Source organism: Onychomys torridus, chromosome 16, assembly GCF_903995425.1.
Source record: "Onychomys torridus chromosome 16, mOncTor1.1, whole genome shotgun sequence".
NCBI classification, from domain to species: domain Eukaryota; kingdom Metazoa; phylum Chordata; class Mammalia; order Rodentia; family Cricetidae; genus Onychomys; species Onychomys torridus.
The window spans coordinates 1,666,566-1,689,953 of record NC_050458.1 but is presented as its reverse complement, the minus strand read 5'-3'; the positions used below and the strand labels follow the sequence as shown (position 1 = coordinate 1,689,953).

General features: G+C 39.5%; 1 protein-coding gene across 4 annotated transcripts in view; it reads right to left on the bottom strand.

Moving 5' to 3' along the window:
• The window catches only part of Mtdh (metadherin), a 55,609-nt gene that overhangs the window by 27,652 nt on the left and 4,569 nt on the right, over positions 1–23,388 (bottom strand). For all 4 annotated transcript variants that reach the window (XM_036207994.1, XM_036207996.1, XM_036207997.1 and 1 more), the window contains exon 2: positions 11,753–11,854. In XM_036207994.1, the coding sequence (XP_036063887.1) occupies positions 11,753–11,854 (102 nt within the window). The remainder of the gene's footprint in view (positions 1–11,752; positions 11,855–23,388) is intronic.

The window sequence follows — 23,388 nt, the reverse complement described above, 5'->3', positions numbered from 1 at the left end:
AATTGTATAAAGCAGAGAGTTTGGTCAGTTTCAAAGCAATGTGAAAAAGTATTTCAGACTGTGTATGTTTAACAATTTAATAGAGATAAAAACAACAACAACACAAGATACAAATACTAGAATAGTCTTCCAATTCCTTCCTGCTGATTTTATATTGTTCTTTCAAAGAAAGGCTTGTCAAAAACTCCACATGATTTTTGCATTTAGATAGGTGTCTCCAGAAAAGAAACAACACCAACAATTATAATAAGGTTTTGGTGCTTTGTTTTATTTGAGATAAGCTCTCCTTTATCCCAGGCTGACCTCAAATATAGCTGAGGACGACTTCAAATTCCTAAGCCTCTTGCCTCTTCCTCCAGAGTACTGGGATTACAAGCACAGGCACACTAGGACTATAGTTGTGCAACTGCCACAACCAGCCTTAAATGTCTGGTTAAACATATTTTGTAGTCACTCATTTAGCTACTTATTGAGATTAGCTATTTAATGTAGACTGATACAGCCAGTACTAAAAACATTATGTTGGGTCCATAACAAACGCATCTTTACCTAGTTAAAATAATATTCTACAACAGATAGACTATTTTATATATTCAGAAAACAATAAAGGGCCTGAATCCAATTCTCAGCAACATTCTGATCAGATATCTATCCAAGGAAGTGAAATCATTCTATCAAGGGGATACTACATGCTTTCACTCACATTGATAGTTTAAGAGTTGGTAGTATGGAATATAAAGTAGAATAGAGGTCACTACAGGCTAGGAAGGGTGAGGAGAGATGACAGAGGGAGAATGCAGGCACACAGAATTGGGACAATAGCTCTAATGTTCTCTGGTACAGTAAGGGTAACTATAGTCCACAACAATTAATTATGTATTTCAAAACAACTACTGCCAAAGATTGAAGGTTCTCCCTAGACAGAAGTGCTAATACTTGAAAAGATGGAAGATACTGATTACTCTGATTTGACAGCTACATATGTGTATTGGATCATATTATTCAACTCCACAAATAAGTACAAATATTGTATGTCAATAAAAACAAACAAGCAAACAAACAAAAAACAAAAAACAACTGGCCTTTTCTTGAATAGTTTCCACACAACCAAGATTTATAAGCTATTTGTTAAGCTTCACATGTTATTTTGGAAGCTTAGAGAACTGAATAAAGATTTCAGTGGACATCAGCTCTGCCAAAATCTAATAGGTGAAATACACAAGTAAACATATTAGGAGAAATTCTCATTAAGTCCTACTTTCTTTTCTTTTCCCTTTTATTGAAAAATTCTTTTTTCATACAATATATCCTGATTAGTTTCCTCTCCCTTTACTCCTCCAAGTTCCTCCTCATTTCCCCTCCCACCCAGATCCATTCCCTTTGTCTCTCATTAGAAAAGGACAGGCTCGCCTGGGCAGTGGTGACGCATGCCTTTAATCCCAGCACTCGGGAGGCAGAGGCAGGCAGATCTCTGTGAGTTCGAGGCCAGCCTGGGCTACAAAGTGAGTTCTAGGAAAGGTGCAAAGCTACAGAGAAACCTTGTCTCGAAAAACCAAAAAAGAAAAGAACAGGCTCTTAAGAGATAACAAAACATAACAAACTAACAGAAGGAAGAGCCCAAGAGAGCCAAGAATCAAGAGATCCACCTGTTTACAGACTCAAGAGTAGGGGCTACTTTCTAAATGCTTATCTCCCAGCAAATCTATACTACAGCATTCACCTTCATTTCTAAAAAACCTACAGATGTGGTGCTTGGGTGAGAGTTCAGTGGGTAATGTGCCTAGTATGCAAGCATGAGGTCCCGAGTCCAGATTTCCAGCACCTATGTAAAAGCTGAGTGCAATGGCATGTGGCAGATCTCAAGAGCTGGCTACCCAGCCAATCTAGCCAAACAGAAAGCTCCAGTTTTAGAGAGACCTTGCACCAAAAAATATAGTGGAGGGGCCGGAGATGTGATTCAGTGGTTAAGAGTACTTGCAACTCTTGCAGTAGATCTGGATTTTGGTTCCAGAATCCACATGGAGGCTCACAACTACCTTGAACTCCCCTTCCAGAGGACCTGACACCCTCTTCTGGCATCCTCAGATTTCTGCATGCACAAGGTGCACATAAACTCATGAAAGCAAATATGCAATATACATAAATTCCTAAAAAAAATAATAGTGAGAAAAGTGGTCGAACAAGACATCCTAATGTCAACCTCTGGTCTCCATACATGTTCACACAGGCAAGAATACATGTACTCACACATACATGCATGCAAACACACATATGTAGATGTTTCACACCACCTGCAAAATCCAGCTTCCTTGCATAATATATAAAAGGCCTTTTATAGAGATTTCAACTGCATTTCTATTTCTTCACTCACACATACAAACATCTAGTTGTAAGACTTATTTTTATAAGGTTGGGGATTTAGCTCAGTGGTAGAGCACTTGCCTAACAAGCACAAGGCCCTGGGTTCAGTCCTCAGCTGGGGGGAAGGGGGGGGGGCGCACGATGACTTATTTTTGCAAACATTCTTGTCTTTGCCTAAGCTGCATTAATCTCAATAAAGTATTGGAGCTAGTGTTAGGGTGACTGTTTTTGCTCTCCTGATGTTCAGTGTCAGATACCTGTACTAACTTTTGGACACAGATCAAGTTCCACTTCATTTGCTCCATTCCCATTACATCCCCCACCACAGTCATAGTCTCCCTGGGCCTCCAACCCATCACCTGTGTTGAGGATTGGATTCAGGACCTTTATTGTTTTCTGAATATATAAAATAGTCTATCTGTTAAGTATTTAAAACTCACAAACTTGGCCATCTGCTGTAGAATATTATTTTAACTAGGTAAAATTACATTTGTTGATGTTGCAGAATATTACTTTAACTGTGTAAATATGTGTTACTTTTGCTTAATGATGTAAGGATGTGTGTTTAATTATGTAAAGATTATTTGCATCTGTTTCATCTTGCCTGCCTAAGACACCTGATTAGTCTAATAAAGAGTTGAGGGTTGGGGATTTAGCTCAGTGGTAGAGCGCTTGCTGCAAGGCCCTGGGTTCGATCCTCAGCTCACAAAAGAGTTGAATGGCCAATAGCTAGGCAGAGAAAGGATGAATAGGAGAAATCTAGGCTTGAAAAGACTGAAGAGAACAAGATGGAGAAAGAGGGAATGAGGGACATGCCCAGGGCAAGAAGCCAGGCAGACACCAGCCAACTAGACATAGAAAAGCAGTAAAAGATATACAGAAGTAAACGATAATAAGCCCAAGGCAAAAGATAGACAAAGAGAAACAGATTAAGTTAAAAAAGCGATAGAAGGATCTTTCTACTGACACTTGGGGGGGACCGATCTGGTATTGGTATGGGCCCGGGGTTCTTTCCTCAGGACAATGAGATTCCTCATTGGGTTTCTGAGCACTATGTGCGCCCTGTGGCTGCAGCTGAAACCCAACATGTGAAAGATCTATTGGGCCTTCATGAAAAACTCTCCCCTTCCGATGCCAATGGGGATTGAAAGTCCAATATGGCCAACTTTGGCAAGCATTAACGTAAGCCTAGGAACTGCAGCCATGCGGTTGGATTCTCCAGAAGATAATGTATGGTAACTGCTTTTTCAAGTATGTATGAGAACACGTCACCTAGACACCCTGCACATTAAGGATAACACTGAAGATCACTGACCGCCATTAACTGTAGCATGCCAGCTAAGCATTTTCATTTTCACAATCCTATTCAAGCTACAGCAGTACCTGCTTCTCAGGAGTGGTTCTGTGCAACATTTTTTGGCCTCCTGAAATTCATTTAGCCCTCTTTGAAGATACCTTAAAATTTGTAAGCCTGAATGTAGCCATTATGAGACCATTAGTTCTGCTCCTTGTGAGCTGCCTGTTTTCCCTTTATGGTTCTTAGTTGTTCTTTTGCAGAGCTGCCAGCTTAAGTCATGCTGAGATCAAGAAAAATGGGCCTTGGCGGTTCGTGTTCCTGGAGTTGTGTCCATGTCAATGGATGCCCACAGGCTCCAGAAGAGAATTTGACATCACTGCTACCATTGTTGCTGTTATAACAGTGACAACCACCGCTACTACTGTTTCTGGGATTGCCATTTCATAATTGGTTACTACAGCTAGCACAGTGGAGACCCTGGCAGCAAAAGTAGCTACCACAGTTAATCTTTCATTCTATTGGGCATGACAAATTTAAATCAACAGTTATATACATTTCGATTGGCTTTGAAAGTTATAAATTTATAAATTCAAGTTCCATTTGCTTTTGGGATACCATCTTACAAGTACTCCAATTTGCAGTAAGGCTCGATAAGGAAGGGAATGGCTCAGTTGCCTTAAGCCTACTGGCAATGGGTGGGTTAAGACTTTCTGTTGGTCTTTTCTGTGTCAAAAACAGATTGCAAGCCCAGCAACACTTTGAGATCTTTGGCAACAGTTAACGCTGCAGCTCTTACCCAATTGAGTCTGTATGATAATGAGTATTCAGAGACGGGTAATAACTGGGGGCACTTACCAACCTAAGACAGAGCGCCTGTGTGGCGGCCTGGACAGGTGTCTCCATGATGGGTAAGGTGACCTGCTGATGTCCCCACATAACCTAAGTCAGAAGGTCATTTTTTTAGTAAAGGGGGGGGGGGGCTGTAGGTCCCTGGCCCCCGTTTTGGGTAGCTGTTGCCTTGCTTGCTGACCTTGACCTTGATGTCCTACCTATGCTAATTCCCAGTTTCCACCCTCCTGAATGCTTAAGGGAAGTTCCTTGTCTGTGTATCCTGCATAGTGAGCGTTAACAGATGCAAGATTGTAAAACATTGGAAGCGAACTTCTGCCCTCTGGGGTTCTCCCATTGTGCTTTAAGCCTGTATTTAAGACCTCTTCCCTCCTTCAATAAATGGCATTCAGCACTCAAAAAAAAAAAAAAAAAAAGCTAGTCAGAAACAGGCCTTAGGCTGAACACTCAAAACTAAGAAGTCTGTGTCATGATTTGGGAGCTGGTTGGTGGCCCAAAAGAAAAAGCCTGGCACCCCCCTGATTTCTAATATTGCTTTAACTTTCTGTGTGCAAGTAGTCAGTTTTTCTAGCAACAGATTTTTTAGTTTTTAAAGCAGGGCTTCTCTGTGTAGCCTTGGCTGTCCAGAGATCTGCCTGCCTCTGCTTCCTGAGTGCTGGGATTAAAGGTGTGCACCACCACTGCCCGGCCTCAACACAACTTCTTGAAGACAAGAGAATAAGAGACTTCATTATATTCAATAAAACGTTTGCTTTCAGTGTTCTACTGCCAGCACTCACATATATGATGAAGAAATGTGCACTTGAAGAACTCAGCCTAACAGTAGAAATGAGCAGAGGCTCAGATAGTAGATGAACCAAGCACTTCCAACAATCTCTGAAACAGATACTTAATTACCAGATGGATCCTAAAAATCAATATGCCAAGTAGGCATTTTCTTACAGTCTCCTGCTTAAATTTCCCATGTTTTTTTTTTATTTCATATATACAAAAATCAGATAGAAAAAAATGTAGACTACATTAGTACCACTGAAAAAATTGTGTCCACATAAATACACATATTTATACACGTGCTCTATCACTCCCAAGAGAATGAGTTAAATGAACGATAGACACCTAAGCAATAGCTTTTCTGTGGCTTATAACTTGGTACTTCTTTTTCCTTTCTTTCTTCTTTTTTTCTTTTTCTTTTCAAGACAGGGTTTCTTCATGTAGTCCTGGCTATCCTGAACTTACTTTGTAGACTGTCCTCAAACTCAAAGAGATCCACCTGCCTCTGCCTCCCAAGTTCTGGGATTAAAGGCATATACCACCACCGCCTGGCTTGTGACTACTGAAATACCTCCATTCATTTAGACTTAGATCATGAAAAGGTTTTGATAAATTAACTGTTAAATCCACTACAACAACTATTATATATATATATATATATATATATATATATATATATATATATATATATATATATAAATAAAAGGTTGGGCAAGCCTTTAATTCCAGTACTCCAAAGGCAAAAAAGAAGCAGGCAGAATTCTCTAAGCTTGATGCTGCCTGGTCTATACAATGAGTCCCAGGACAACCAGGTCTACAGAGTAAGATCACGTTCCCCAAACACAAAGCAAGCAAAAATTTATATATAAGTGAGATATTTATTCACACACGCACGCACGCGCGTTGAGTAATTTCTTAAGAAATAATGGGTATGAGGCAGATTTGGGGAATTCCAAAAATTTCCTTAGGAGTTACCCAAAATATGCAAACAAGTAGTTTCAAAATTCAATTGTAAATCCTGGTAAACTCACTTAACTTAAAGTGTGCATACATTTGAAAAACAGCTATGACTTGTAAAGCTCTGACTTAAACTATAATTTCTAAGATGCATTACACAAGGAAAACCACAAATGTAAGCAAGTAAGCACTCTGCATTCAGGAGGCATTCAGCATTGTTACAAGTTGTTCTAGTTGATGCTTATTTCAATGTATGCTGCTTTGGAATTATTTTGTTTGGTGACAGTTCTCAAACCTCTTGGTCAGAGATTACTCTTAGACACTAAGGTATTACTTATTTAATTATGCTAATGTATTTAAAAATAATCACAACCATCTACATACATAACTATATCTACATAGTAACAGTTTTCAAAACAAAATGACGTTTGTGAGAACAGCCTTTTATATATATATTTCAAGTATCTTTAATGTCTTTATATATATTTCAAATATCCTTATCTACTTTTTTGTCCAGCTTCTTGAGATAAGTTGTTTTAATTGTGGCACATGAAGAAAATCCAGAAATGTTCACAAATACGTGTGTTATGTTTTATTTTGTGGTGCTGGGGGTTAAACCCAGGGTCCTGTACTTGATAGGCAAATGATCTATCTATCCCTGAGCTATATCCCCGGCCCACACAGAGATATATCCAATGGAGAACAGAGGGGAATTTTTCTCTCTTCAAACAATTTTGAGCATCCTCCCTTGGCATTCCATTAGATTAAGTTTCCACGGCTAGAAATGACTGGGAGAAAAAAGAGAAATAATGAATAATTATTAAGACATGAGATTTCTTTTGAGGGTGAGGGAAATACTATATAATTTGATTGTGGCTGCATGTTTTTTTTTTTTTTTTTTTTTTTTTTTTGAGATAGGGTCTTACTATGTATGCAGCTCTAGCTGTTCTGGAACTCACAGAGATTTACCTGCCTCTGCTCCCTTAGTGCTGGAATTAAAGGTGTGTATAACCATGTCCAGTTTAATAACTACTTTCTATTATTTATTTCAAAATAAAACTCTTAACAAAAAAGAAAGAAAATCAATATGGCTGGAGCTGAGAAAGGTCAAAAAGTTGAAATCCGGCTATTTCCACAGGCAGGTCCAAAACTGTGGAGAGTGGGGGCTAGAAACATGGCTCATTGGTTAAGAGGGCTTATTGCTCTTGGAGAGGATCCAAGTTTGGTTCTCAGTAACTATGCCTGCCAACCCACAACTGCCCGTATCTCCAGTTCCAGGGGCTTTGATGGTCCCTGGCCTCATCATGCAACTGCACACATACCATACACAAAAACTCACACAGGCATAGGTATATACAAATAAATAAAAGCAAACAAATCTTAAAAGGGGGAAAAAAATCCCCTGTGAAATGTTTTCTAAGAGCACTGAGGAAGCATAAAGGATTTTTAGAGAAGAAACTATTTGTAACTAAGTTCCAGGGCACCTAACACCCTCTTTTACCCTACTTGGGCACTGCCATAGGCAGAGTAGATATATAACACCCACGCACATATAATAAATCTTAAAAAATAACTTTTCATACTCTACTATATTAAAATTAACTTTGAATGAATGCTTAATGCCTTTTTTTTTTTAAACAGGGTGTCTCACTATGTGGCCCTGGCTAGCCTCGAACTCACAGAGATCTGCCTGCCTCTACAGTGCTGAGATTAAAGGTTTACACTACCATACCTGGGTCTATATATTACTTTGTAATATAAGTGTTGGTCAACTACAAAATACTGGTTAAGTTACACAAATTTTATTTAATGTTAAGATATTCCATCATAGGTTTTTTTTTTCCCCCCTCTTGAGACAGGGTCTCATGTGGCTTAAGCTAGCCTCAAATTGAACTAGTTCCTTAGCTCAGTTGAAATTGCCTTTGAATTTTTGATTCTCCTGCTTCCAATTCCTAAATTCTGGCATGAAAAATATGTTCCACTGTCTTAGTTAGGGTTTCTATTGCTGTGAAGAGACGCCATGATCATGGCAATTCTTATAAAGGAAACAATTAAATGGGCTAGCTTACAGTTCAGGTTTGCTCCACTATCACTGTGGCGGATGCCATGTAGGCAGACATGGTGCTGGAGAAGGAGCTGAGAGTTCTCCATCTTGATTAGCAGGCAACAGGAAGTGAATGAACTGTGCCTCACATTGGGTATAGCTTGAGCATACAAGACCTCAAAGCCTATCCCCAAAGTGACACACTTCTTCCAACAAGGCCACCTCCTAATAGTGCCACTCTCTATGAACCAACCTATGGGAGCCAATTACATTCAAACCACCACATTCACCATTTTGGGCTCTTTTTTAAAAAAGTCATATTTATAATGCTACAAGTGATGTCATTGTAAATTCTTTAAGTATGTAAGTCAATGTCATGGTAGTAAATCTAAATCTTTCAAATTTCTAATTTTTATTTGGCAACAAAGTCCTTTTATCATTGGGAATAAACACACTCTTGTTTTCCTTGACATGGTGGGATCATTTTATTTATTCCTGAGAAAATGCCAATGCTGTGTATCAATCAATATTTCAAAGGAAAACAGAACAACGTGTACAGCTCATTGTACCAGTGTTTTTCCTTAAGATAATCGTTCCTCAGTATGCTGCAGTATACCTTTATGCAGTCATATTTCACCATGCAGAATAGTTAAATATGAAGAATTTTAAGATTTAGGGCTGGCAAGATGGCTCATCAGGTAAAGGTACTTGCTGCCAAGTCTGACAACCTCAGTTCAATCCCTAGAACCCACAAGGTAGAGCAAGAATGGATTCCTCCCTGCAAATTATCCTGATCACATGTGTGCCCACATATGTACATACACAAAATAAATGTGGTAACAAATACAGAGTAAGGGGGCTGGAAAGATGGCTCAGAGGTTAAGAGTACTCACTGGCAGTTCTTCCAGAGGTCCTGAGTTCTATTCCCAGAAACCATGTGGTGGCTCACAACTGTCTGTAATGAGATCTGGTGCCCTCTTCTGGCGTGCAGGCAGGTGTGCAGACAGGATACTGTGTGTGTGTGTGTGTGTGTGTGTGTGTGTGTGTGTGTGTGTGTGTGCATATGTATAATAACAAATACATAGTAAGAAGATTAACAATTATTCTTGATAAAGCACTCTTATGTGAAACTAGCAAACTTCTTCTAAAATGGAGTTGACAGCAGTAAGGACAGAGAGCAGCAATTTCACTCAGTGCTTTGGCAGCATCAGTGTAAACATCAACACGGTAAAAAGAGGCAAATGTTTTCATTACTATACAAATAGTTTTGTTTTCAGGGACTAACCAAAGGGTCCCTAGGGCTCCTTTCTCAGCATTCACTAACCAAACTGCTGAGCACTGCTACCTTAGAGAAACTGAAGAAATATTTACCAGCTATGTGGTCCTGTGTAGTTAACCACCTATGTATTCAGCTATTAAAGATAAATAAAAACACCCCCTCACTGTTGCTTGTTAGAATGAAGTGATGTGAAAATATTTTGCTCTCTGAATATTACTAGTTCTTATAATGAATGATATTAGGATTTCAGAGGATACAATTGACTTTATCTTTTAACAATCTAATATATAATATAATATAAACCTTTATACATTTTGCTTATTCCTGGTTTTCTAATTAGCAATTTTCAGATTTTCCTCTTTAGCTTAGATCTTTACAATCCTAGATGCAAAATGGATTCATTAATCATAAATGCTACCAACACATGAATTTACCTGGTTTTACATATACATCAATAAAAAAAAAAATCATATGCCCCTCCAATCTTGCTTGATCCCTCAAATGTCTTTAAGGCTTTCTCCCTTAAGTGTGCCTGAATATGTTCATTTGAATAATATCCATGTTCATTTGAATCTCCCCCTGTAAAACTGACTTCCCCCTTCCAGTTACTGAATACCACCCATCTTAAAGACAGTTCTCTCTCTCAACAGGGTCTCACTATGTAGCCCTGGCTGGCCTGGAACTCATATAGATTAGGCTGGCCTTGAACTCACAGAGATTTACCTGCCTTGGCCTCCAGAGTGCTAGATTAAAGGTGTGCAGCACTACCATGCCCAGCAAATCAGTCTTTTCTGGCTACCCAAGTAGGATTCCCTTTATCCACTGAATATCTGGCACCTAATACCCTATTTAGCAGATAGCTTCTGTTTGCCTTTCCTTACCTAGACTGTAATCTTTCTGAGGGTAAAAACATTATTTTTCTACAACTTCAGTAATTACTTGCACAGTGCCTGGCTAATAGCCCTATATATCTACTAGAAACATCAATGAGGCACTAATTGGCCTCCATATCAAAACAAAGATCTAAAAATCTACTAGATGTGGTGGCATGCAACTGTAATCTCAGCATTATGAAGGTAGAGGCAGGAGGATTTTAAGTTTGAAGCTAGTCTGGGCTATAAAAACAGAGACATTAAAATATATTAAAAAACAAAAAAGCAAACAACCTAGAAAACTATGGCAGGCTATTTAATCTGCTTTATACACTTAAGCTCACTCTAGCACTTTATATATAAAATATATATGTATGTGTATGTTTTTTTCCTTTCCTAGACCAAGTTTTATCTGTAAGGCTTACTCAAATGACAAGAAATGTAGCCAATATTTTAACTTGAGAAACAATTTACTCCCTGCACAAAACCATGCTTCTTAGAGCTGGAGACAGCTCAGTGGATAAGAGCAATAATTACTTTTCCAGAGGATCTGACTTCAGTTCCCAGCGCACACAATGGGCAGCTCACAACCCTTTGTAACTCCAGCTCCAGGGGGATCCAATGCCTTCCTCTGGTCTACACCCACACACACACTTGTGGAAGTCAGAGGACAATTTGGAGGAGTCACTTCTTTTCCACTATCATGGTGGTTCTGGGGATAGAACTTAGGTCTTCAGGTGTGGTGACAAATGCCTTTACCTGTTTAGTCATGCTGTCAGCCCTTATTCTCAAACCTTTTAAATGATATCAGTATAGAATTACTTTGTTAAATAACTGCTTAATAGGTAGATGATGCAATTTTTCTAATAATGGAAACTTACTTAAACAATATCATCTGACAGTTTTGCTAAGCATTTTTTAATTACAAGGTACAATATCAACATGAGTGATATGATTCTATTGTTGTATAAGAAATAACTTATAAAGCCAGAACTCACTCAAACAAAAAATATTCAAGTCATAAATTACTTCTGGCATAATGAACATTTACTAATACCACTGTAATATTTAAAGAGTTCCAGGAAAGGCGCAAAGCTACACAGAGAAACCCTGTCTCGAAAAAACAAACAAACAAACAAAAAAACAAAAAAATTTGTAACCTTAACCACCTATCCAGTATGATTTTAGATTTTGGGGTTTCCTTAAATGGAAGACACACAGTCCTATCACAAAAAATCCTAATATACGAAAGCATCACTTTTTTTTATGTCCCTCTCTTTATGAAAAATGTTGCATACAATGTCCTATGTTCCCAAGCTTACCTTTTCATTTTTCTTGTCTGTCTCTGGTGGCTGCTTTGCTGTTACACTTCGGGGAGTTCTAACAACTTCATCCTCAGCTACTTCAACAGTACGTCCATTTGGCTGTACAAAACAAGAAAACACCACCATATCATCAAACAGGCTAACTGGCCAGACCAAAGATTTATACCGGAGAAATAACACATATAATAATCAAGTTCTTCTCTGACCCAAACTAACAAGGTTCTTTTTGTATAGTCATTATCATCTAAATCTCAATGGACTTAAAAAAAAAAAAGTTATATCTTTATTTACTTTTATTATTGTATGAGTATTTTGCCTTGCATGTTGGCCGTGTGTGTGTGTGTGTGTGTGTGTGTGTGTGTGTGTGTGTGTGTGTACACTCTGTGGAGGTCAGGAGCTAAATGTGGCTGTGAGCACCTTTGTGGGTGCTGGGAAATAAACCCAGGTCTTCTCCAAGAGCAGCCAGTGCTCTTAACCACTGAGCCATCTCTCCCACTATAATGAACTCTTAATAAAATTCCATACACAAATTTTCTGATCACACACAGGTATTAGTTTCTCTAATAAAAGAAACGAAACAGAGGTAGTATCAAGGTGTTCTGAAGTGTATTTACTCTGTGATCACCATTAGCTGAGTAATCTGAGAGCATCTCACCATTTCTGGATTTTATTTCTGTACCACAGAAGATGAGTTTGGCTTTATTCAAGAGTCAGTAAACTTTTTTTTTTTGGCCAGAGCTGAGGACCGAACCCAGGGCCTTGCGCTTGCTAGGCAAGTGTTCTACCACTGAGCTAAATCCCCCAACTCCTCAGTAAACTTTTTTCTTTCTTTTTTTAAAAATTATGTGTACATGTGTAATTGTGCATTGTGAGTGTGGGGGCCAGAAGAGGATGTCAGACCTTCTGGAGCTTGAGTTACAGTTGGTTGTAACCTACTTGATGTGGATGCTGGGAATCAAGTTCAAGTCCTCTGCAAGAGTGGTACATGTTGTTAAACAGTGGTCTGTTTGTCCATTCCCTCAGCAAACCTTTTCTTTTCTTTTCATTTTTGGTTTTTCAAGACAGGGCTTCTCTATGTAGTTTTGGTGGCTGTCCTGGATCTCACTCTGTAGACGAGGCTGGCCTCGAACTCACAGAGATTCTCCTGCCTCTGACTCCCAAGTGCTGGGATGAAAGGTGTGCACCACCGCCACCCGGCAGCAAACCTTTTCTGTAGCAGGCCACATAGAAAACATTTTAGTATTTATGGACCATAATAGTCTTTACTGAAATCTTCCATAGCAGCAAAAAAGCAGCCAAAGATGATATACAGATGAATGCATGCTAGAAGACCCTAATGTTGCTTTTAATTTTACAACCTGCTGCCACAATCACATATAAAAACCAGTTACTTCAGTTTTCCTAACATTTCTAAAAAGAGACTACACTTAGGTGTTTGTGGGCAGAATCAAAGTGATCCCCAAGTCCACTTTGTAATCACGATTGTTCCTGCTGTTTTCACTCCATTTAAACAATTCTGTGCCCCATTAACAGAAATGGGTAGACTGAGGCGTTTGATAAAAAGGGGCTTATGTTATCCATCTGTCCTTTTTTCTGAACCCTATTCACTTCTCACTTATCCATTCCTCTCATATTTGACACATTGAAGTCAGTAAATTAATGTACTAGTTTCAAAATCTTTGCTTCTAATATCTGCTGAATAGACTTTTCTCAAACTGCCCATTATGGTACAGCTCTGTACTGGGGGGGGGGGGGGGGTTGCTGGGGAAGTATGTGTGTGTGTGTGGGGAGGGGGAGTTGGGAGAGAGGAAATCAGAATCAGAATACATCATATGAAAAAAATCTATTTAAAAATTTTACAAAGTGTCTATAAAGTGATTTTACATGCATTTTTAAAAATAATAAAGCAGCAAGCTGTGAGTGGTGGTGCAGGCAGGTGAATCTCTGAGTTCGAGGCCAGCCTCGTCTACAGTGGGTTCCAGGACAGCCAAGACTACACACACAAAAAAAATCCTGTCTTGAAAAATCAAAAATTAAACAAGCGCTGGAGAGATGATGGCTCAGTGGTTAAAAACATTTGCTGCTCTTGCAGAGAACTGAGGTTTGATTTCCATCACCCACATGTCTTACAACCATAACTCCAATTCCAGGGAATCTGATACCCTCATCTGTCCTTTCAGACAGACAGACACAGACTCAGACCCAGATACATACACGGTGGACCTTTATGTATGCATGCAAAACTCATACACATAAAATACAAATAAATCTTTAAAAATATCAGGCAAATGAAGTTGGGAAAAGAGACCATTTCCATTTTAAAACTTAATTTGTAAGTTTTCCAAAGATTTGTGGCAGGAAGTCAAAACAAAAGCTGTTTTCTTAGCTGCATAAATGTCTAATTAATCAACATTTAATCTGCTGGATCTTAAGCAACCTGTAAAAATAGGACAGTGAAAGCCAAGATGAGGTTTCCTTACTCTTGATCTGGTTTCTCTCTTCTGTGCTAGTCTGACTGCTCTTTGGTGAAAGGTGAGAAATTTCAGAAGGGAAAGCAGACTTGAGGACTTCTACATCAGGTACTCAGAACCAGCTGGTTTTACTTCCCAACCTCAGTCTTACTTGCTATTCCCATATGCTAGTTCTTTTAATTCTTGTCTTTTGTTTTTGAGGTGAAATCTTGCTATGTTGCCCAGGCTAGCCTCACACTCACTATCTTTCTCACCCATCTTTTGAGGTGTGGGATTTCAAGAGTGTGCTACTAGTTTCACCTCCTTTTCCTTCCTTCCTTCCTTCCTTCCTTCCTTCCTTCCTTCCTTCCTTCCTTCCTTTTTTGGTCTTTTGAGACAGGCTTTCTTGGTGTAGCCCTGGCTGTCCTGGAACTCCCTCTGTAAACCAGGCTGGCATCAAACTCACAGAGATCAATCAGCTTGTCCCTGTCTCCCAAGTGCTGGGATTAAAGCCTGGCCCTCCCTTTTCTTTTAAAATAGAAATATCTCACTGATTTGTTCAAACTGGCCTCAAACTCTTGGGTTTAAGCAAACTTCCTGCTTCAGCCTCCCAAGAAGCTAAGCCTATATGAAAAAGCCACCATATCCAACTATCATAGACTATTTTTAGTTCATATTAACTGTCATCTCTAGCCAAACTTAACTGTTCTCATTTCCTGTGGTTGACCTTTCCTTCCTTCCTCTTCCTCTACTTACTCCTCCCACAAGACAAGGTCTCACTGTGTAATTCTTGCTGGCTCTTGCTATACAGACTAGGCTGGCCTCTACCCTGGAGGGCTAGGATTAAAGGCCATGTGCCATTGCACCTAGCCTGCCCCACTTTCCTATGTAACTGAAAAATCTTTACCATGTCTACCTGTATGCCACCATTCCCACCATGATGACAATAGACTAAACCTCTGAACTGTAAGCCACCCCATTAAATGTTTTCCTTGTAAGAGTTGCTGTGGTCATGATGTCTCTTCACAGCAATAGAAACCTGAACTAGGACAAGATGAAACAGCTACAGTTAATCCCTGTGACTTAAAAATACTTTTTCACATGTGTGCCACAGAGTGCATGTAGATGATGTTAGAGGACAACTTCTGGGAGTTGGTTCTCTACTTACACTGTGTAGGTTCTGGGAACTGAACAAAACTCACTGGGTTAGTAGCAAGCACCTTTACCCACTGAGTTGTCTTATCAGTCCTAATCACTGACTTTTAAAGCATTTTTCTTGATTTCACCCTTAACTTCATGATTTGTAAGTATGGGAAACTGTGTACCTATCTTCCAGGGCTCTTGTTAGAATATATCAAATGGGAGCACATGAAAACATACCTGTTCAAGAAAAAGTTTCTTCACTTCCTCTTCAAAGGCATGACGCCCATGTGCACTAACCTCATATTCAAGTACTTGATGATACAATGACTTACGGTAATTTTTATACTAGCAATCAAAATAAATTAAGACCTGGTGGTCAAAAGGTCCTGGACATGCAACAGACCCAATGCTCCAGACAAAAATTCTTTCAGGAACTCAACTAATTACAACTAATAGGTAAACATTTTTCTCCAGGGCTAAAATAGTATAGGCTCGCTTCAAGAGACAATATTCTTATGTTACCTTTCTTTAAAACAAACTAAAATTACTGCACACAGGTGGCAGAGATAGCTGGAACTCGAAGTTCAAGGCTAGCCTGGTTTACATAGTGAATTCCAGATCAACCAGTGTTACTCAGTGATACCCCCACCCCTAAGAAAATTATGTGGCATTCACTTGTGTTCACATAATGGTTATAATACCCAGTAAGCAAATACCACAACAGGGTGACGTGCAGATTCCCGAAAACAAAGAAAAGCACAATCCCTGCTTCCAAGAAGTTTTGCAAACATCAGAATGTAGAAGCAGCATATGTTGGTTATCCTAACTCTAGGGAGGCAGGGGCAGGATTGAGGCTAGCAGATGATATGACAAGCAGATCCTAGGCCAGCAAAGGGTATATAGTGAGACTCACTTCAAAAACCAAAAAAGCACAACACCACAAAGACAGAAAGGATAGAACCTAGCAAAGGAAGTCAACAATACACACCAAAACAAAAAGGGAGCAGTATTCTTCCCCCCAGCCCCCTTGAGACATGGTTTCTCTATATAACATCCAGGCTGTCCTGGAACTCACTTTGTAGACTAGGTTGCTCTCAAACTCACAGAGATCTGCCTGCCTCTACCTCCCAAGTGGTGGGATTAAAGGATCTCTTTCTTTTCTTTCTTTCTTTCTTTTTTTTTTTTTTTTTTTTTTTTTTCAAGACAGGGTTTCTCTGTAGTTTTAGAGCCTGTCCTGGTCTAGCTCTGTAGACCAGGCTGGCCTCGAACTCACAGAGATCCACCTGCCTCTGCCTCCCGAGTGTTGGGATTACAGGTGTGCGCCACCACTGCCCGGCTAAAGGATCTCTTTCTTAAGAACAAGGGTTTCAGCTGGGCATGGTGGCGCACACAGCCTGGTCTACACAGTGAATTCCAGGACAGCCAGAGGCACACAAAGAAAGCCTGTCTTGAAACAAAACAAAACAAAACACACACACACACACACACACACACACACACACACCACACACACGCAACACCTGAAATGAACAAGGGTTTCCTGACTGGGGAGATGCCTGTTTGTAAAGTGCCTGTAGTACAAGTATGAGTACTTGTGTTCAAGTCCCCAGCACTTATACAAAAGCCAGGCATATGTGTCTATAATCCCACCACCATGAAGGCAGGGTTGACAGTTTGGCATGTGGAACAGAGGGATCCCCTGAGGCATCTGATCCCTATGAAGCTGGAGTTAAAGGCACTTGTGAACCACCTGACAGTATGTACTGGGAAGTGAACTTGGGTCTTCTTTTAACTGCTAAGCCATCTGGCAGCCTCAAATTACTAGTCTTTTAATAATTAAAGCTATAGGATTAGAGATTTTAAAACAAAGAGAGAGCTGTAACTTAGCAGTAGAGCACTTCCCTAGCACGTATGAGACTTGGGTTTAATCCTTAGCATGTATCAAGAAGAAAAAATAGAAATCCTATATGTCAAGTGATAAGATTTAACATTTATTTTTAAAATTTTACATGTATGTATATAAGCCTGTTCGAATATATGTGCATTGTGTACACACAGAAGTCTCTGGAGGCCAGAAAAGGGAATCACATACCCTGGACCTGGAGTTATGAATGGTTGTTAGCTGCCAAGTGAGTGCTGGGTACTGAATCTAGCCCCATTCAAATTTATTTAATAGTACCAGCAAAACCACTAACAAAATAAAACAAAACCAAGAACAATCACATTTCTACTGGAAATATATTAAAAGATATATTATTTAGCTCAATAACAAATTACCCAAATAAACTACAAAGTGTTATTTTAGTCACAGCCTCTCATGTTAGGCAAGGTTTATCACTGCTTCGCACTCTACTAGGTGAGGAGTCTAATCTTGGAAAAGACCCTTGAAAAGTAAACAAACAGGACACATCCTGGTGATCATTAATTGGAAACAATCAATTTTAAGACAGAATACTGAAGGGGATGATGATTTTCAAATACAGTGATCAGAAAAGGATTTTCTGAGATGTATGTGTGTGTATGTGTGTGTGTCTATGTATGTATGTATATATGTATGTATGTATACACACACACACACACATATATGTATATATATATATATATATATATATATATATATATATATATATATATATATATATATATATATATATATATACATATTAACCCAATTGGCTTTAAACTTGCTATGGAGCCAAGCCAACCTTGAACTACTAATCCTCCTGCCTCCACTGCCTAAATGCTAGAATTATAGACATTAAGACACCATGTCTGGCTTTCTAAGGTAATTTTTAGGGTAAGATCTAAAGACTGATAAGACTAATGGAGAAAGACTGTTCTAGGAGCTTTAACATTTGTTCATGTAAAAAAGTGAACTATGAAAACATTTCTGAAGAACAAAACCACCAGTGTAGTTTAAAGTAGCAAATAAGAAAGAGCTAACAGCTGGCTTTGAAAAGAAAGCAGCTGGCTATGGGCGACATAGGCTGTGGAAAGAGGTTTTGATTCAGAGTACAAAAACTACAAAGTGCTGGTTTTAGGACAGGATGGCAATTTATTGTTTCAAAGACTTCCTTACTAGCTAAGCATGGTGGCATATACCTGCAATCACAGCACTCAAGAGTCAGAACACCCTAATACCATACTGACACTGAGACAGGAGGCTCCTGAGTTATATGTGAGCCTGAGCTAACGAGAAAAACCATCTCAAAAAATAGGGGCTGGAAAGATGGTTCAGCAGTTAAGACAGTGGTTTGCAACCTTCCTAATGCTGCGACTTTTTAATACAGTTCCTCATGTTGTGGTGACCCCAACCATAAAATTGTTTTCATTGCTACTTCATAACTGTAATTTTGCTGCCATTATGACACCCTGTAAATATCTGCATTTTCCAATGATCTGAGGGGACTCCTGTGGTTGTTCAACCCCAAAGGGTCACAATCCACAGGCTGAGAACCACTGAGTTAAGAGCATTTACTACTCTTGCAAAGGATTAGAGTTCAATTCCCAGCATCCACATGGTAGGTAGTTCACAAATATCTATAACTCCAATTCCAGGGGGTTTGACTCCCTCTTCTGACCTCCCTGGGTACCAAGCATGCATGTGGTACACAGCCATACATGCAGGCAAAATACTCACAAACAAAATTTTCTTTTAAAAAATTAAAGCAACAAACCTAAAAACAAACACACATCAAAACCCCAAAACAAAGACTCCTTACTCAGGTGTTGAGAAATTTCTGGAAGCAGCCAATGGGAGAGTATTGCCTCGACAGGTGAGCTTGAAGGTTGCAGTCCCAAAAGACAGAGTAAACTTCTTGTAGACAAAACTGATGACCCTTTGCTGATGGATAGATACTGGGGTTGGATGATTTTTGTTTATTTTCTTCAGGCAAAGTATCAGGAAGCACAGACTAGCCTTTTAAACTCCTGAGTCTCTAGGCACCACCTCACCTCCCAAGGGATTAAAATGCCCAGTTAAGGATGACTATCAAGACTTAGTCTTACTAACTAAATGAATGGTCATTTATATTTTACAGAAATAGGAAAAGCTGGGAGAGGGGCAAGAAACTGAGCTCTGCTTTGGAGATGCTTGAAAATAAACACCAGGTTTCAATAGGAGAAAGGACAGACTTTGACACGAAATTGATCCTTAGTATTCATAAATCCTGCAATGGTGATCTTGCCCACTCACAAGAACTATAGCCACAGAATCAGTACCTGAGGTACTTCAGCAGCCTGAGGGCAGTCATGGATCTGCAAAAGACTTGAGTTGCTTCATAGGCACATTCTTAGCCAAGGTCAATGTAATATTCTGCCTTGTATTTCAGTTCTCATCATTAGAAACAGGTATCCCTTTAAGGCCTATTTTGAACCACTTATATTGCACTTTTTTTTGTGCTTTCTGTTAGTGATTTCACTGTTTAAAATGACCTCACACCAAGGAGCTGAAATGGTGTCTAGCCTTCACAAGTGATTTATAAAAGATCACATCTGAACTTTATATTAGACAAACTTCATTCAGATATAAATTCCAGTACCATCAGCTATGACTTCAATGTTAATGAATTAACTATATTAAATAAAGCTAAAATGAGTTTTCTTTGAAGTTAATTCTTAAGTGCTTCTACCTGAAACTCAAAAAGTAACAACTGTTAAAGATCACTCACCTAAGTGGTCACCTGAACTGACCTGGAGCATCATGGAAAACACATAAAAGAATGCTTTTTTAAAATGTCAATAGAAGAGAAAAAGAATGAAGGAAAGAAAAAAGGCATCAAGTGAAAAGTGCCCCTCCTCTCAGGTTTGGAGATAGAGCACCTGCAACTCACACCTAAAAGCTAGGTTTTATTAGAGGATAAAAATTGAGCTGATATATTAAAAATATATAGGTTGAAAAATCTTTAAAAGACTCAATATAGCCACTCTACAAATAAAAACAAAGTTTTAAAAATAAATCTTGGGGTGCTGGGTAGACGGCTCAATTGTTAAAGTGCCAGCCATAAAAGCATGAGGACAGGAGTTCAGCTCCCTAGCACCCACATAAAAGCCACTTGTATCTGTAACTCCTTGGGGTACAGACAGGCTGGGATCCCTAAAGCTTGCTGGCCAACTAGTCTAGCCAACTGATAAGCTCCACATTCAGCGAGAGATCCTGTTTCAAAAAACAAGGTGGAACACTGGTTGCAGAACATGGAAAAATCACATGAAATCAGGTACATTCACTATAGTATATCATAAGACAGACATATCAATCTGGGGATTTTCCCCATTGACTAGCTTTCCATAATGTGAAAGGTGCTGTGTAGAGCCCTGGGAGAGGAAAAATATTAATGATCTTACCTAGCAACCTACCCTTCATGCTACAATACCCACCTGCCAGGCAATATGTGCTAATTGGTGTCCCCCCCCCCCCCGAATGATTGTTATGGGGTAACAATTGGGGAGAATTTACGCTTGGTACTGTAAACCTAATTCCCAAGCCCACAGCTGGAAAATGATCACATTCTCTGCCCTTTCCAACCCCCCAGATCCTCCCCAACTCCCTACCCAAACAACGATGCTCTTTCTCCTTTTCTCCTTTTCTCGCTCTCTTTAAAAACAAAACAACAAAGAAAACCAAAACACAAAACCAGCAAGACAATTTAGTTAAAACCCTGGCAGCAGGGGGCGCTGGGGAGCTAACTATTATTGTTACTGTGCTTAGAACATGATATCAAAACTGCTTTTCTAAAAATGTATATTTATGCCCATAGATCAGTGTTGCTCTCAACCTTGGCCAGAAGCTTTCTGCAGTGGGAGATAGTTAACGAAGTGACTCATAACCAATTACAACAACATGAATGTTCAGCTCCAAATGGGATTATCTATAATCACCCCTCCAAGTCTCAGAGAACACTGTGGAAGATGGGGAGGAAAGAACGTAAGAGCAGGAGGATGAGGACAAGCATTGTGAAATGCCATCTTTTGGACATAACATGGCTACTGTACTCAAGGTCAAACAGCAACTGTGTTACCTGCCCAACAGCTGCCAAGATCAAGCCAATCAAAAGTCCCTCATGTAAGGGGCAGAAATTCACAAGGAATCATTCTAAGCTAAGCAGTTATTAGCAGTTGACAGCAGCTGGGAGAGGAGTCATTTTGCTCTTGGGTGTGACTACTGGTAGGTTACCTAAATTAAGGTAGATGGGATGGCTCCATACCCTCGTACCTTTGTACATAAAAGTAGCACTAATTGGACTCAGTGGGTCACTGAAAAAAAGAGAGCATATGTGAAGTTGGGGGCATCTTAGAGGGAATCAGAGAGTAGTAGGTATGGGTATAATCAAAATACATTGTATACATATATGACATTTTCAAAGAATAGGCAAAAAATAATATAGTAAGAAATAAAACTTTTTCCCAGTGGAGTGTTACCATGTATAATAACCACATTCCAGGGCAGGCTTCATGCTCAGGAGTAGTTGGTCAGTACAAAACAGACTCAGTTTTTTGTGCACCTTTTGTTTTGGTATGTATGTATGTGGGTATGTCTTGCTGGGTTTTGTTTTGTTTTGGTTTTTTCAAAACAGGGTTTTTCTGTGTAGCTTTGTGCCTTTCCTGGAACTCACTCTGTATGTAGCCCAAGCTGGCCTCTGCTTCCTGAGTGCTGGGATTAAAGGTGTGCACCATGCCACCACTGACTGGCTTATTTTGGTTTTGAGAGCACAGAGAATGAAAGAGAATATGTAGTTGGGTGGGTAGGGTGGTGGGGAGGATCTGAGAGGTTGGAGAGGGCAAGGAATATGATCAAAATATATTATATAAAAATGAAAATAAAATTAAGTTATTAAGAAAAAGAAAGGGGGGACTGAAGGAGCAGTTTAGAGTGCTTGCTGCTCCTCTAGTGGGGTTCAATTCCCAGTACCCAATGATAGCTCACAGCCATCTGTAACTCCAGTTCCAAGGGATTCACTGCCCTCCTCTGTGTCCATGTGTGCAGGCAAAACACTCAAACACATAATAAAATGTTTAGGACAGAAAGAAAGAGGAGATTGATTGAAGAAGATATCCAACATTGATTCTGGCTTCTACACTCACACATGCACACATTCATACAAACAATGAATTTTGAAAATAGGGGTTGCATGACTTAAGAGAAAACTAAATAATGGAATGAAACAATAAAAGTAAAATTATATGTAGGCAAAATATCCTGAAATATAGAATGCTCAGTTATAGAAACTAGTAGTTTATATCACAGAACCCACCTGAATAAGTGACTCAACTAAAAAAGATTCTTTGGGACATCTTGCTGTATAGCTGAGAGTGACTTCAAATTCAAGACCCTTGTGCCTCTGCTTGCATCCTAGGTGCACTACCACTGCCTGGTTAGAGAGATCTTTACTGTTTTGTGTCTCACACCATAGTCCAAAATGGCCTGGACCTCAGTATGTAGCCCAGGCTAGCCTTCATCTCAGTTAATTCTCCAGCCTCAATACTGACATTACAAATATGTGGCACTCTAACTAGCTTAGAAAAAAAGGTCAGCTGGATATAGTGGTGCACACTTTCAATCCCAGCCTTCCAGAGTAAGAGTCATGTGGACTTCTGAATTTGAGGCAGGACTGCCAGAGCTACATAGTGAGACATTATCTCTAAAACAAGTAAACAAACAGAAAGAAGAGAAACAAAGTTCTCTTATACAAAAATAGAAACTTTATAGCTCTATTCCAGTGAGTGATTTTCAAATCTGTTATGGATACAAATAAAAAGCCAGGCAGTGGGGCACATCTGCAGCACCAGAAACTCTGGCAGAGGTTGGAGCCCAGGAGTTCCAAGTTCAGCTTGAACAGTCAGGTACAAGAAAGCAGATTCCCTGATGGAAGTGGATGCAGAGATCCTCAGCCAGGCCCCGGTTGGAGCTCCAGGTGTCCAACTGTGGAGAAAGAGGACGGACTGCAAGAGTGTGAATTGTTGAATCCAAGATTGCAAAAAGCACAGGGACAAATAGCCAATCGAAAGAAAGCATATAAATTATGAACCAACGGCTGTGGAGCC